This window comes from Pelophylax lessonae (genome assembly GCF_965119305.1).
Source record: "Pelophylax lessonae genome assembly, chromosome: 1".
In the NCBI taxonomy this organism is placed as follows: domain Eukaryota; kingdom Metazoa; phylum Chordata; class Amphibia; order Anura; family Ranidae; genus Pelophylax; species Pelophylax lessonae.
The window spans coordinates 121,996,675-122,009,879 of record NC_138768.1 but is presented as its reverse complement, the minus strand read 5'-3'; the positions used below and the strand labels follow the sequence as shown (position 1 = coordinate 122,009,879).

The window sequence follows — 13,205 nt, the reverse complement described above, 5'->3', positions numbered from 1 at the left end:
TTGTAGCCTGGTTTGCTACAGATCGGCTGCCATGTTTGTGTAGCCTCGGTAGCCATTTTCCTATAGTTTCCCATTGAAAATAACGGTGGCTCTTTGGAACTCAGATGGGCGGTGGGAAATCCTCGGCCCCTAGTGCTAATAGCCAGACATAGCTTTTATTGATCGCCACACGGTGTGCAGAAGCTTACTCTGAGTTGACCGGTGGTAGTTATTGCCTGGGGCTCCCTCTCCCTCTTGCTGCTATACATCGGTAGTGCTGTGCTGGGCTTTGTGATGCGGACAGTTGTGGGGTGTCCCTTAGTGTGTTTTTACAGTGGTGCATATTCCCCTCTCCATTCATGGAGTCACTGAAAAATGTTTCACCGCCTGATCCACTCTGAGGCTGCCGGGCCCTCCAGGGCCCCACAACTGGCTGCATTGACAGCGGTCCTGGAGTTCTTGGTGTCCAAAGTGGATTTGGTCCTGGGCAAATGGGCTACCAAAAAGCGTTCCCCCACCTTCACCTGCTTCCTCTGTCTCTTCAGATCCAGGGTCTGAATCGCCCTCTGCGGATGCCATTTACCCTTCGGGGTCAGCGTCGTTGCATCCTGCGTGCTCCAATAGTGAGGACGATTCCTCTGTTCCTCTAGCTGCACATGAAAATGCGCTAGTGGATGCACTAATTGTATCAGTGTGGGAAATCTTACATATGAAAGATGTGACTAATGCGGCATCAGAGGCTTTGGTCACCTTTGCCACCCACAGGTCCTGCAAAGTGATAAGGGTGTTGCACCTTTCCCACCTTCTTTGACGATATTGCCTCAAAATAGTGAGTGTTCCCAAAAGGCACCTTTGCAATTCTGTATTTTATATTTATTCTATTCCCTCCTCAAAAAATTGACGGTACCTCCCTGTAGTAGACTATCTGGTTTCCAGGTTGAATAAAGCCATGGCAATACCGGTAGAAGAGTCTCCGGTCTTCTCTGATCCGGCTGATAGGAGGTCAGAGGCCTTGACTTGCCATATGTTCACTGTGGCTTGGTCGGCACTTAGGCCGGTGTTTACCACCACCCTGGTGTCACAAGCCATGACTGAATGGGCAAAAGTTTTACACCGGGACTTAGAGGAGAAACAGCTCCCTCCTGAGTTTGTGGAGCTGGCGGATAAATTGGTGCAAGGGCTATAGTTCGTCTGTGACACCTTTTTGGATGCCGCTCCCTTGCTTTCTAGACTGTCTCAGCGGTCGTCCTGCGGCGCAAGATCTGCCTGAAGTGCTCGTCTGCGGACCAGGCTTCTAAGAAGGCATTGTCCGATCTTCCATTTGTGGTATATCGCCTGTTTGGAGCTTCCTTGAATGACATCATCAAAGCCCTCACAGGGGGAAAGAGTACTCTTCTTCCTTAGGGTTCCAAGGGTAAGGAGTCCCGTCGCAGACGGGGACCCTATTTTTCTGCTCACAGGTGGCCTTTTCGTTCCTCAGTATCTCAGGACAAGGGATCTAAACCCTTCAGGGCCTCCAATGGGGGTTCCAAGAAGTCTTGGTCAGGCAAACCAAGAGTGGGGTCTGACAGGCCTGCGGACAAAAACGCATCCGCATGAGAGAGCGCCCTCACCCGTACCAGGGGAGAGGGGGGACTTCTTCACTGTGAGTCCACTAAGTCCTTCGATACAGCTACAAAATCGAGTTTCAAACATATCTGCTGGCAAGTTTCTTTCCTTCCAACCTACACAGTGGCAGCTGGTGCACCGTGGGCCGGGGGCGTCATATGGACCACACCATACAAGCACCCCCCGCCCTAGGCCAATCCAGGCCACAAACAGCATTACAGTACAGGACCCACAGCATAGTATGACATGACAGTACAGTACAGAACCCCCCCCCCTGACTCACTCACCTATCTGCAGCAGGTGAACGGCGGCAGCGGCTTCTTCCCCGTCTTCTGTGTCTCCTCTTCCTCCATGCCCAATGGCATGGCTTCTCCTTTTGGCCAATTCAGGAAAAGGGTCTCAGAATCCGCTTACTGATTGGCCAGGAGGAGGATCCGTCTGACAATAACGAATTTTCATTCGCTTTAGTCACACAACTGGGTTGGCTTGGGGCGCAGTGCTCTGCGCCCCAAGCTCACCTTTTTTTTAGCCTATTAGAGCCTCTGGCTCTAATCACATGGCTAAAAAAAAAAAAGCGTCCATTGAAGTCCATGCTTCCGGCACCACACATGTAGATTAGGGGGCCGGATGCATGGATAGGGGGGGCGACGCCCTTGCGCCTCATATGCACCAGCCACCACTGAACCTACACTTATCCCCAGATCGCTTACATGATCTCTATGGGGCAGTGCAAGACTTGTTGTCTCAAGGAGTGATTGTCCCTGTTCCGATGTCAGAATGCTTTCAAGGTTTCTATTCAAACCTGTTTACGGTTCTAATGAAGCAGGGTAAGGTGCGTATAATTCTGGATCTCAATGTGTGGAACTCCTTTGTGCGGGTACAGAAGTTTCAAATAGAGCCCATTCGCACAGTGGTAGTATCCCTACATCAGGGGGACTTTCTCACTTTCCTTCGACATCAAGGACACTTGATCTTCACATGCCCATTCGTATCGCCCATCAGCGCTTCCTCCGATTTCCCATGGGCAAGGAGCATTATCAATTTGTAGAGTTACCCTTTGGTCTCGCGTTTGCTCCTCAGGTCCTCTCAAAAGTGCTGGCTTGAGTTCCAGCAATACTGCCTCAGCGGGGGATCATGATACTGGAGTACCTGGACGATCTGCTTTTGTGAGCAGTCTCTTTGCCTGCTTTGTTGGCCAACTTGGAGATCACTCTGCAAACGAGTGGAGGTCGGTTGGATTCTGAATCTTCAGAAGTCTGCTCTGATCCCTTCCACAAGCATGGAATATTTGGGACTGGCTGTGGACTAGGCCTCTGCCAGAGTGTTTCTCCCTCTGGCAAAACTTCAGAAGTTGCAGGAGGTGATTCGGCTTCTGCTGTCCAGCAGACGGTTATCTCTTTGGACTTGCATGCGGGTGCTGGTCCTGATGGAATCTACCTTTTTGAGGTGGTTCAGTTTGCACAGTTCCACACGAGATCTCTGCAAAAGGAGATTCTGGTGAAGTGGGTCAAGGATCCTCAGTCTCTGGACAATCTGATCATGTTGAGCCAAAGAACAAGGGGGTTCCTGGTTTGGTGACTTCGCATCCGGCACTTCTTCAGGGAAAATCTTTTCTTCCCCTGTACTGGATGGTTGTCACCATGGATGCCAGCCTATCCAGCTGGGGAGTCGTCCTCAGTACGAATTGTGCTCAAGGGGTCCGGACATTGAACGAGTCCAGGCTACTGATTAATGTGCTGGAGCTCCGAGCGATCAGGCTTTGCCTGGATCATTGGACAGTTCGTCTCTAGGGATGTCCGATATGGATTCAATCGGACAATGCCATGGCCGTGGCCTTTGTCAATCAACAAGGGGCCTTTACAGGTCTCTGTGGCAGGGGAAGGTATAGAACGGGGAGTGTGTCGATGCAACTGTGGGGGGACAGTTTCAAAAGTAAACGCAGAGGAGGAATTTTTTTTTTTTTTTTTTTTTTAGAAAAAAACAAATGCATATAAATTATTTTATCGGTTTTATAAAAAAAATAGACTTTAATGTCACTTTAACTTTATTGAAACTATTGTACATTCTAATTATTTTTTGTTTCTTTCGGCAGCCATGTTCGGAGGGGTTGTTTATCGACATCTTTCATGAATATAGCCAGACTCTGATGCCTGTACTCTTAGACATGGTTCATACTCTTCAAGGTAAGAGCCTTTCCCTCTCATGTAACGTGCTGTGTTTTTTTTTTTTTTACCAAATAAAGCAGGTATAACACAGGCTTCTTTTCATTCAGGCTGAATGGAAAATGTGCAACAGATTGCTCCATCCATATTATACAGCACACATAGAAGAAAGTCTTGCTGCCGCTATTGTGTTCTTACAGCCTACACAGTAGCCACTGTTGGACTGACAATTTTCTGTCTGGCTCTGTCTATTTTTCAATCCAAGGATCTCGGGGGGGAGGGTAGTGACAGGGCCACCCACAAATTGAATTTCAGCCAGTTCATGAGGAACTGGCTGAAATTTACATAGTGTACGGCCGCTTTGGACTCTTATATAGTTACATAGTACATAGTTACATAGTAGGTGAGGTTGAATAAAGACAATAGTCCATCCAGTTCAACCTGTGTAGGTGTGTGTGGCTGTAATCATCTTGCATACCCCTGAATGTTCTGATCCTTGAGATGTATGTCTAGAAGTCTTTTGAAAGCCACCATATTACCTGCAGAAACCACCTCTTGTGGTAGAGAATTCCACAATCTTGTAGCCCTAACAGTAAAGAACCCCCCACGTTGCCTGAGGTTAAAACGCTTCTCCTCTAATCGCATTGTATGCCCCCGAGTCCTCATGCAATCCCTGCGACTGAACAGCTTTTCTTCTAAGCCTAGATCCCCATTGAGATATTTAAAAATTGCTATCATGTCCCCCCTCAGGCGTCTCTTCTCCAGGGAGAATAAATCAAGCGATTGCAGACGCTCCTCATAATCAAGGTCCTCCAATCCCCTAATTAGTTTAGTTGCCCTTCTCTGGACCCTCTCCAGCTCCAACACTTATGAATAATATGCTTTTCATATAGACACATTGCACTAGTTCTATTGACACTGGCTGTGTTACATTATAAGCAGTAAGACTAGCTTTAACTTATTCTAAACCTTTTATTAATCACAAAGATTTTGTAGGACTTTTTACACTGGACAAATTATCATTCTTATTACTGCTTCTCAAAAGAGCAACACAATTCATAGACAAGCAAATATTCATTGTGTTCAATAGCACCTGTTTGCCACCTACATGACAGCAATGGCTTTCTTTTCATCCCTCTATCACAGGGGTTCTTAAACATTTTAATCTCGGGACTCCTAAAAATTCTTACTGTACCAGAACCCAAGAAAAATAATTACCAAAATGTCAGTAAAGTCATATGTCAAATATCAATGACTAACTAGGCTACACAATCAAGTGAGTACTCATCAAAACAGGTCCATGACCCCCAGTCTGGGTCCTGACCTACTATATAGTTTGAGAAGATCGGTTTTCTATAAACTCCAGTTTTGTGGATCATCAAGAATACAAGGGGCTTCATGGATGGTTTAGTCTTTCTCTGCTACCTACCCTTTGGGAGCAATGCACTTCTTACCCAATCACTAAATTTTATTGGCCAACCTTCTGTAAGTAGTATACATTGTGTCATATTGTTTCCATTTTTTAAAGAGTTATTGTGCTTTGGAGGACTTTGAGTGTTTATATTGGTACTAAACCCAAAGGCTTCTTTCACACGGTCCGCCTCCGCAGGCGGATCCGTGTTGCTCAGCGGGGATCGATCTGCGATCCCCGCTGAGCCGGGCGGATGACAGCTCCGTCTCCGCTTGCAGAGCGGAGAGGGAGGTGTCTCAGCACCCGCTGCCCTCTATGGGGGATCGGAGGAGAGCGGACCGCTTGTCCGCTCTCATCAGATCCGCTCCGCTCCGATTACTGAACGGATGGAAAAATAGGGTTTCCATCCGTCCAGATTTCAGCACAGGATCAGATGCGGATGGCAGCGGGTGTCAGCGGAGGTGACCTCCGCTGACACCCGCTGCCCCATAGAGCTGCATGGAGGATCCGATCAGATCCGCCTAAAAAACTGATAGGCGGATCTGATCGGACCGCCCGTGTGAAAGAGCCCAAAAGCAAACATTTTATTATATTGCGGCTTACCAGTTCCTAGATGTGATGGCTATATTAGTTTTCTTTTTTCAAACTTTTTTTTTTCTTTTGTTGTTTACCTGGTGGCCCAGACAGTAGTAAGTCTGTTGTACTTCAAAAGAACAAGCTATCTTGCCTATGCAAGACACTATACACTACACTGCATACACTATATTACCAAAAGTATTGGTATGCCTGCCTTTACACACACATGAACTTTAATGGCATCCCAGTTCGTAGGGTTCAGTATTAAGTTGGTCGAACCCTTTGCAGCTATAACAGCTTCTACTCTTCTGGGAAGGCTGTCCACAAAGTTTAGGAGTGTGTCTATGGGAATGTTTATTTATTCTTCCAGAAGCGTATTTGTGACATCAGGCACTGATGTTGAACGAGAAGGCCTGGCTCGCAGTCTCTGCTCTAATTCATCCCAAAGATATTCTATCAGGTTGAGGTCAGGACTCTGTGCAGGCCAGTCAAGTCTCCACGCCAAACTCACTCATCCATGTCTTTATAGACCTTGTTTGTTCACTGGTGCGCAGTCATGTTGGAACAGAAAGGGGCCATCTCCAAACTGTTCCCACAAAGTTGGGAGCATGAAATTGTCTTGGTATGCTGACGCCTTGAGAGTTCCCTTCACTGGAACTAAGGGACCAAGCCCAACCCCTGGAAAACAACCCCACACCACAATCCCCCTCCACCAAATGATTTGGATGAGTGCACAAAGTAATGTCCATAAAGACATGAACGAGTGAGTTTGGGGAGACCTCATCCTGATAGAACATCTTTTGGGATGAATTAGAGCGGACACTGAGAGCCAGGCCTTCTCGTCTTAACATCAGTGCCTAACTACACAAATGTGTTTCTGAAAGAATGGTCAAACATTTCCATAGACACACTCCTAAATCTTGTGGACAGCCTTCCCAGAAGAGTTGAAGCTGTTATAGCTGCAAAGAATGGCCCAAGTCGATATTGAACCCTACGGATTAAGACTGGGATATAATTAGTGATTGTTAAGTCTTGTTTTAAAAGAAAATAAAAATAACAAGCATGAATCAGGAAGGAGAGTCCCAGGATGGCCGAGGGACTCGTGGACATCGCTGAACAGAGATGGGGCTTAGGTAAGTATTAGGGGTAGCTGGGGAGGCTGCTACACACAGAAGGCTTTTTATTTTAATGCATAGAATGCATTAAGATAAACCTTCAAGACTTTACTCCTGGAACCTCCCTGGCGGTCTGATTATGTCAGAATATTTTGTGCTAAAAGCGGTACATTTTTTTGCATGGAAATATGTTTTATATTTTAGGCCTGTAATTCTTAGGAATAACGCACTTAAATCTGTCCAAACAAGAGTCTAGTAGACATCTTGGTTTTGATAAAGTTTAAAACACGGAATCATAAATTATAATATAATAATAATAATTTTCATCAAATTCATTATTTTTGAAGTGGAGATATTTCATTATGAGGGAGAATCTGTACTCTGACATGACTGTGCCAAAGAATGGAGTGGCAAGTAATGTATTGGTTGTCCAATACCACTTCTGCAGGTGTTTCCCCACCACTCCCTGAAGAATTATTAGGCCCAGAAATGTATCAATGTCATCTTTGGTCACTGGTTCCCACTTTCTGCATCTTGCAAACTTCCGATGTGTAGCCAATTGTTGCTCTTTGTACCGGATGGTCTCGGTAACTATTTTTTCAATAACCGCATCGGTTAGAAATAATTGTAGGTATGCCAAGGGGTTGTCATGGTCAACGTCAACTTTCATACCAGGTGCTCCGGTAAATGGGAAACTTGGGGGTGCTGCCTGATCCGTACCACAGTCGATAGAGCACCAAGTCCGCACATCGCTGAGCTCAGTCACAGAATCATTGCTGTTGTCACTTTTAGTACCTGATGATGAATTTTCCCACAAATCACTATCACTCAGTTCTTCAAATATTTCCAATTCACCGTCGCTGTTTTCCAGTTCGTCCAAAAGCGTTTTTGAGCTAAAAGAATGCTTTTTGGACGCCATGGACGTTCTCAATTTTCCAGGCACAAAGCACAGCAAAAAGTACAGGCAGGGCACTGGAAAAGCCTTTAATCTCCCACCGGTTCCACCCCCTCTGTGATTCGGTGCTCGCAGGGAAGGGAACTGGAAGAAGGTGCCTGCATCGGCCAAACACACAGCGAGAGGACGGTGGGAGGCAGGCTGGGGAGGACGGCGGGGGATCGCAGGGGAAGGTGAGTATCATTCTGAGGTAATCCAGAGTGTGGCTCAGGGTTACCGCTTTTGGCACTGAATATTAACCCCGAGCCACACTCAGGAATACCGCTAGGAAGGTTAAAGTTCATGTGTGTGTCAAAATACTTTTGGTAATTTAATGTGTGCACCAGTTTCAGGGATAAGACAAACCATTTGTCACTGACAACAGTGCTTACAATGGTCACCTTTTTTTAGTTATGTAAAACCTTTTTCCCAAAAGAAAAAAAAAAAAAAAACAGTTAGCTGCTTACAAAGTATTAGCAGGAGTTTGGCTTAAATTTTTTGGTGTATTTAAATCTTCTAGTACATCTAATGCTCCCCTCCTCCTAAACTGACAATGCTGATGTGCAAAAGTGCCCCCTGTGGTCCTTCATCCATAATGGGGGCACTCTTATTACATGAGGTGTGTCGCCAGCGGAAAACAAAGGAAAAAGCCTAAAAAAACAAAAAACAAATTCAGCTACCTCATATGATTGATAAGCTGCAATATTTTTCATTTTGGTTTTGGGTTTAAAGTTTTTTTTAACCAAATTCTGCTTGATGCTTCAAAATTGCTTCCCAGACTTGTTTTGATAGCCTCTTGATTATCATGATGCTGTTTAGATATATTCTCTATCAAATACTTGTCTTCTAGAAAAAAAGGAGTATTTTTTTCAAGATCATTAGCACTTTGAATGTACACAGGTGGACTCTTTTCAACTTATGTGACTGAAGGCAATTCTTGTTCTATGATTTGCAGCAAACACGGTGAATACTTATGCAATCAACGCCTTTTATTTTTTTACTTGTAAATAATTTGGAAAGCTATGAGGAAAGTTATAATTTGGTTTTGCTATTTCATATCATGCTATTTGTATGTAGCAGCACTACTAGATAAATATGTTGATGGGAGTTGAAGAAAACCTGTTATAAATGGACTTATACAAGTATCCAAATTTCTTAAAGAATCATGTTTGTGTAAGCGAACCTTTTGCAGATTTTTTGCTTTATTATTTTGTTTAACTTACTAAGGATGTCTTTTGACCCGGGGAGGAAGAGTTGAAAGGTCACCTGAAGTATAACAGTGGTTGTTCTTGTTGTCTCCTGAGTATGCACGGCAGTATCACATAGCAGAGCCCTGTAGATAGAATTGTGAACAGAATACAGCATGTGTTAAGATCATGAGTCAGGTGACCAGTTACTCTAAGGCTGGCCATAGACAGATCAAAATGTATGGGCAGGCTGGTCATACTGAAGTCGATCTATCAATCGACTTGAGTACAACCAGGCTGTCTGGGTTTTTCTTGTGCAATCACTGCCGGTGACTGTAGCCGCCAGCAATGATCGTTGTATTTTGATAACGGAGAAACCTCTCACTGTCAGAATACAATAGCACAGCAGGAGGGATTCCCCTATCATCACTGACTGTGTTGATGAGGGAATCTAGCAATTTTCTTTCCATGGTTGAAAGAAAGAAAATAGCATAATCTAAGGTTTGCTTTAGTTTTAGGGGTCATCCTCAGTCATTCGAAAATTGTGTGGCCATCCCCGCTCAAAAGAACTCATGGGCACATGCTGGAATATTTTTCTCAATCAGCAGCTGCAGCCTCTGATCAGTTTATACTGACAACATTGGTTGCCACTTTCGGAATGCAGTGTCCTGGGGGGATGAGGTGAATGCAAGAGAGAGTTTTTTTCATTAAGCCTGCTAACTGAATGAAAAAAAATAAATGGTTTATAGGTGAGAGTACATACTGTACCACACTGAACACAACAATGCGCCATCTTCATATTACATCCTATTCTTAAAATGCACAGCACAGTGTCTAGCCTTCAGTGTCTAACAAACTTCTCTCTGCTTACCATTGCAAAGAAATGTCTTTGCTATAGAAAAAGGAGGAAAGGCCAGTCAAAAGCCCTTATAGCTGAGCATTTTAAGGGGTAAAATAAATGTTAGAGGTATTTCACTTTACCGCAAGTTACAGTGGTTGTAAAGGCACAAGATTTTTTTTTACATTCATGCATTCTATGCATGAAAGTAAAAAACCTGTGTGCAGCCCCCCCCCCCCCCCCATACTTGCCTGAACCTCCTCTCGATCCAGCAATGTCCACGAGAGCCTTACCTCCGGGGACTCGCACTCCTGATTTGGCTTGTGGCTTCTGTAAATCAAAGCCAATAAGGAGACGGAGGGGGTGGGCCGAGCCGCAGCTCTGTGTGTGAACGCACCCAAGAAGAGGACGATCTGAGCTGCTCTGTGCAAAACCATTACACAGAGCAGGTAAGAATAACATGTTTTTTATTTAAAACAAAAAAACAAGGCTTTGTTATTGCTTTAACTCTTCCACAACATAACCTTCTAAAACTTTCCTATGGAATGCTTGTCCTCTCTCCTTTTGCAGCATATTGTTTAGTGTAAATCTAGTCATTTTGCCAATGGAGAATTTTGTTCTGTGTTTCAGGTCCAACACCAATAGAAGATTTGAATGCCCTATTAATTAAAGAAACAGGTATGTAACTTGAATAAACTAAACCAAACCTGTTAGTCCACTAAAACTGATGTCCTGTCAACCAGACCGTTTATTTACATTTTGTTTCCCATATAATAAGACTCGGTTCACACTACCGCGACCATAAGTCACCCCATGATAGAGCGTCTTTTTACCGCGACTTTACCGCGACTTTACCGCGACTTTACCGCGACTTTACCGCGACTTTACCGTGACTTTACCGTGACTTTACCGCGACTTTACCGTGACTTTACCGTGACTTTACCGCGACTTCAGCGCGACTTGTGAATTATTTAAAGCGACGTATATGAAAGACGACTTTGTATTTGGCCAATCAGAATATGATGTGTTGTGACCTAATTCCCCTTTTCTGTTTTTTTTTTTTTTTACTCATTTCCTCATTGCCCACCAGTGCCACGTATCAGTATCCACCAGTGCCACGTATCGGTGTCCACCAGTGCCACATATCAGTGTCCACCAGTGCCACTGCCCACCAGTGCCAACGTATCAGTGTCCACCAGTGCCACTGCCCACCAGTGCCACGTATCAGTGTCCACCAGTGCCACGTATCAGTGTCCACCAGTGCCACATATCAGTGTCCACCAGTGCCACATATCAGTGTCCACCAGTGCCACGTATCAGTGTCCACCAGTGCCACTGCCCACCAGCGGCACGTATCAGTGTCCACCAGTGCCACTGCCCACCAGCGGCACGTATCAGTGTCCACCAGTGCCACTGCCCACCAGTGCCACATATCAGTGCCACGAATCAGTGTCCACCAGTGCCACGAATCAGTGTCCACCAGTGCCACATAGTGCCATGAATCAGTGCCCACCAGTGCCACAAATCAGTGTCCACCAGTGCCACGTATCAGTGCCACAAATCAGTGTCCACCAGTGCCACATATCAGTGCTACGTATCGGTGCCGCAAATCAGTGTCCACCAGTGCCACGTATCAGTGCCACGAATCCGTGTCCACCAGTGCCACGTGTCAGTGTCCACCAGTGCCACGTGTCAGTGTCCACCAGTGCCACTGCCCACCAGTGCTACTTATCTGTGTCTACCGGTGCCACTCACACAGACCAGGCAGAGATAATGGTATATAGGAACTGTAGGCATGGCTGCAATGTGGGGAATGCCTGGCTAATTTTCCTTCTTCTTCCTGGAAAGTCGGATCACAGCCGCTTGACAAAAGATAAGGATCCGACTTGGAGGCGACTCCTATTGAAGTCTATTGGCACAAGTCCGATACAAGTCGCCTTGAAGTAGTATAGGACCCTTTTCTGAAGTCGGAGCGACTTCAGTAGTGCATATTAAGAGGGCTCTAATTCATTTACATTGCATTTGTTATGACAAGCGACTTGGGGCGACTTGAGGGCACACAAGTCGTCTGACAAGTCTTACTAGTGTGAATGGAGTCTTAAAGGTGAAGCTTCTATTTTGTGTATTTTTTCCTTTTTTATTGCAGTTAAAAATAAGCATATTGTTCTCTTTATGATGTGATACAGAGATTCATATGGATTGTCGTCTTTTTCTGTGGCGTGTTTTTTATTCATTATACTTGTGATACTAGTCATCATTTTCATGAAGGATGTTGCTGTTTCAAATTGCAGTTATAAAGCAGCAAGCACACATTTTTGAACACACTATGCTTAGATGCATGGATGTGAGCTTCACCATAAAGTCTAAGTCCATCTTTTACAAAAAAAAATAATAAATGCATTTATATTTTTAGCAAAACAATGTGCATTTAGTCTTTTCATTTTTTTTTTTTTTTTTTTTCAAATCAGCTTGCAAAGCATTGCAGCCTGATCAGTGGATGCAATTCCAGGCTAATGACTGTTCCTCTAGCTCTGTTTGTACTGAGGTATGGACTTTTATTGAGAAAGCTGGAGGAAGTGTCACTGGACTACAAGTATAGTGATCAGTGCTCTCGTGTTCCATTGATGACTAAAAATCCACAAGCAGCGCTTTATGAATGATCCCGCAGTCTTCTGCGACGTGTCCCAGAAGACTGTGGGGAAAGGAGGGGGGTGTCAAACTTCCGGCTCAGATTGCCAGGGTGCATCTCACCAGAAGTGGGATTGGGTACCGGTCAAAACCAGTTATCCGCTACCCCCCAAAGTGCCTAATGTGGCATCGTGATTGTGTGTGTGTGATGGGAAATGCCCTTTTGGGTGAAGTTCCTCTTTAAGTCCTTGAGGTTTCTGTAAATGGCCCCAATTCTGAGAAAATACAAATAAAGTGTTCCTAGGTTCGAAGCTCCACTCTCTCTTTATTTGGAGGGTTGCATCACAATTGGTGGAGAATCTGCAAAGCTCAGGATGAATGATTGACTGGACATTCCAACTTTAGTAAAGTTGTGGTGGTGCAGTTGACTGACTGATTTGTTACACTTACACGCTCATCTAGCTTTTCAGATTGTCCCACTCCCACAGAGCGGCAACACTAATAGATATTGTTCTGAACTTTTATTTTATCTCTATGAGCTGGCTTTCTCCAAAAGTCACAGTGCTAATTCACTTAGACACTTTAATATGTAATGGCATGCACGCCTCTAAGAAACTGTCATTTAAAGCACGATCACTGCCCAGAAGCATTTTTACATTAGTGACAGAATGTTCCTAATTCTTAGTAATGTTTATATGACTGGAAACACCTCTATATTGGATCTCTAGTGTGACTCCTTAAGAAGAAATAACTGTATCATAATGTCT

General features: G+C 44.8%; 1 protein-coding gene across 1 annotated transcript in view; it reads left to right on the top strand.

The window, feature by feature from the left end:
• The window catches only part of IPO11 (importin 11), a 926,630-nt gene that overhangs the window by 309,656 nt on the left and 603,769 nt on the right, over nt 1-13,205 (top strand). The window contains exons 12-13 of the mRNA XM_082270245.1: nt 3,680-3,770; nt 10,441-10,488. Coding sequence (XP_082126371.1) covers nt 3,680-3,770; nt 10,441-10,488 — 139 coding nt within the window. The remainder of the gene's footprint in view (nt 1-3,679; nt 3,771-10,440; nt 10,489-13,205) is intronic.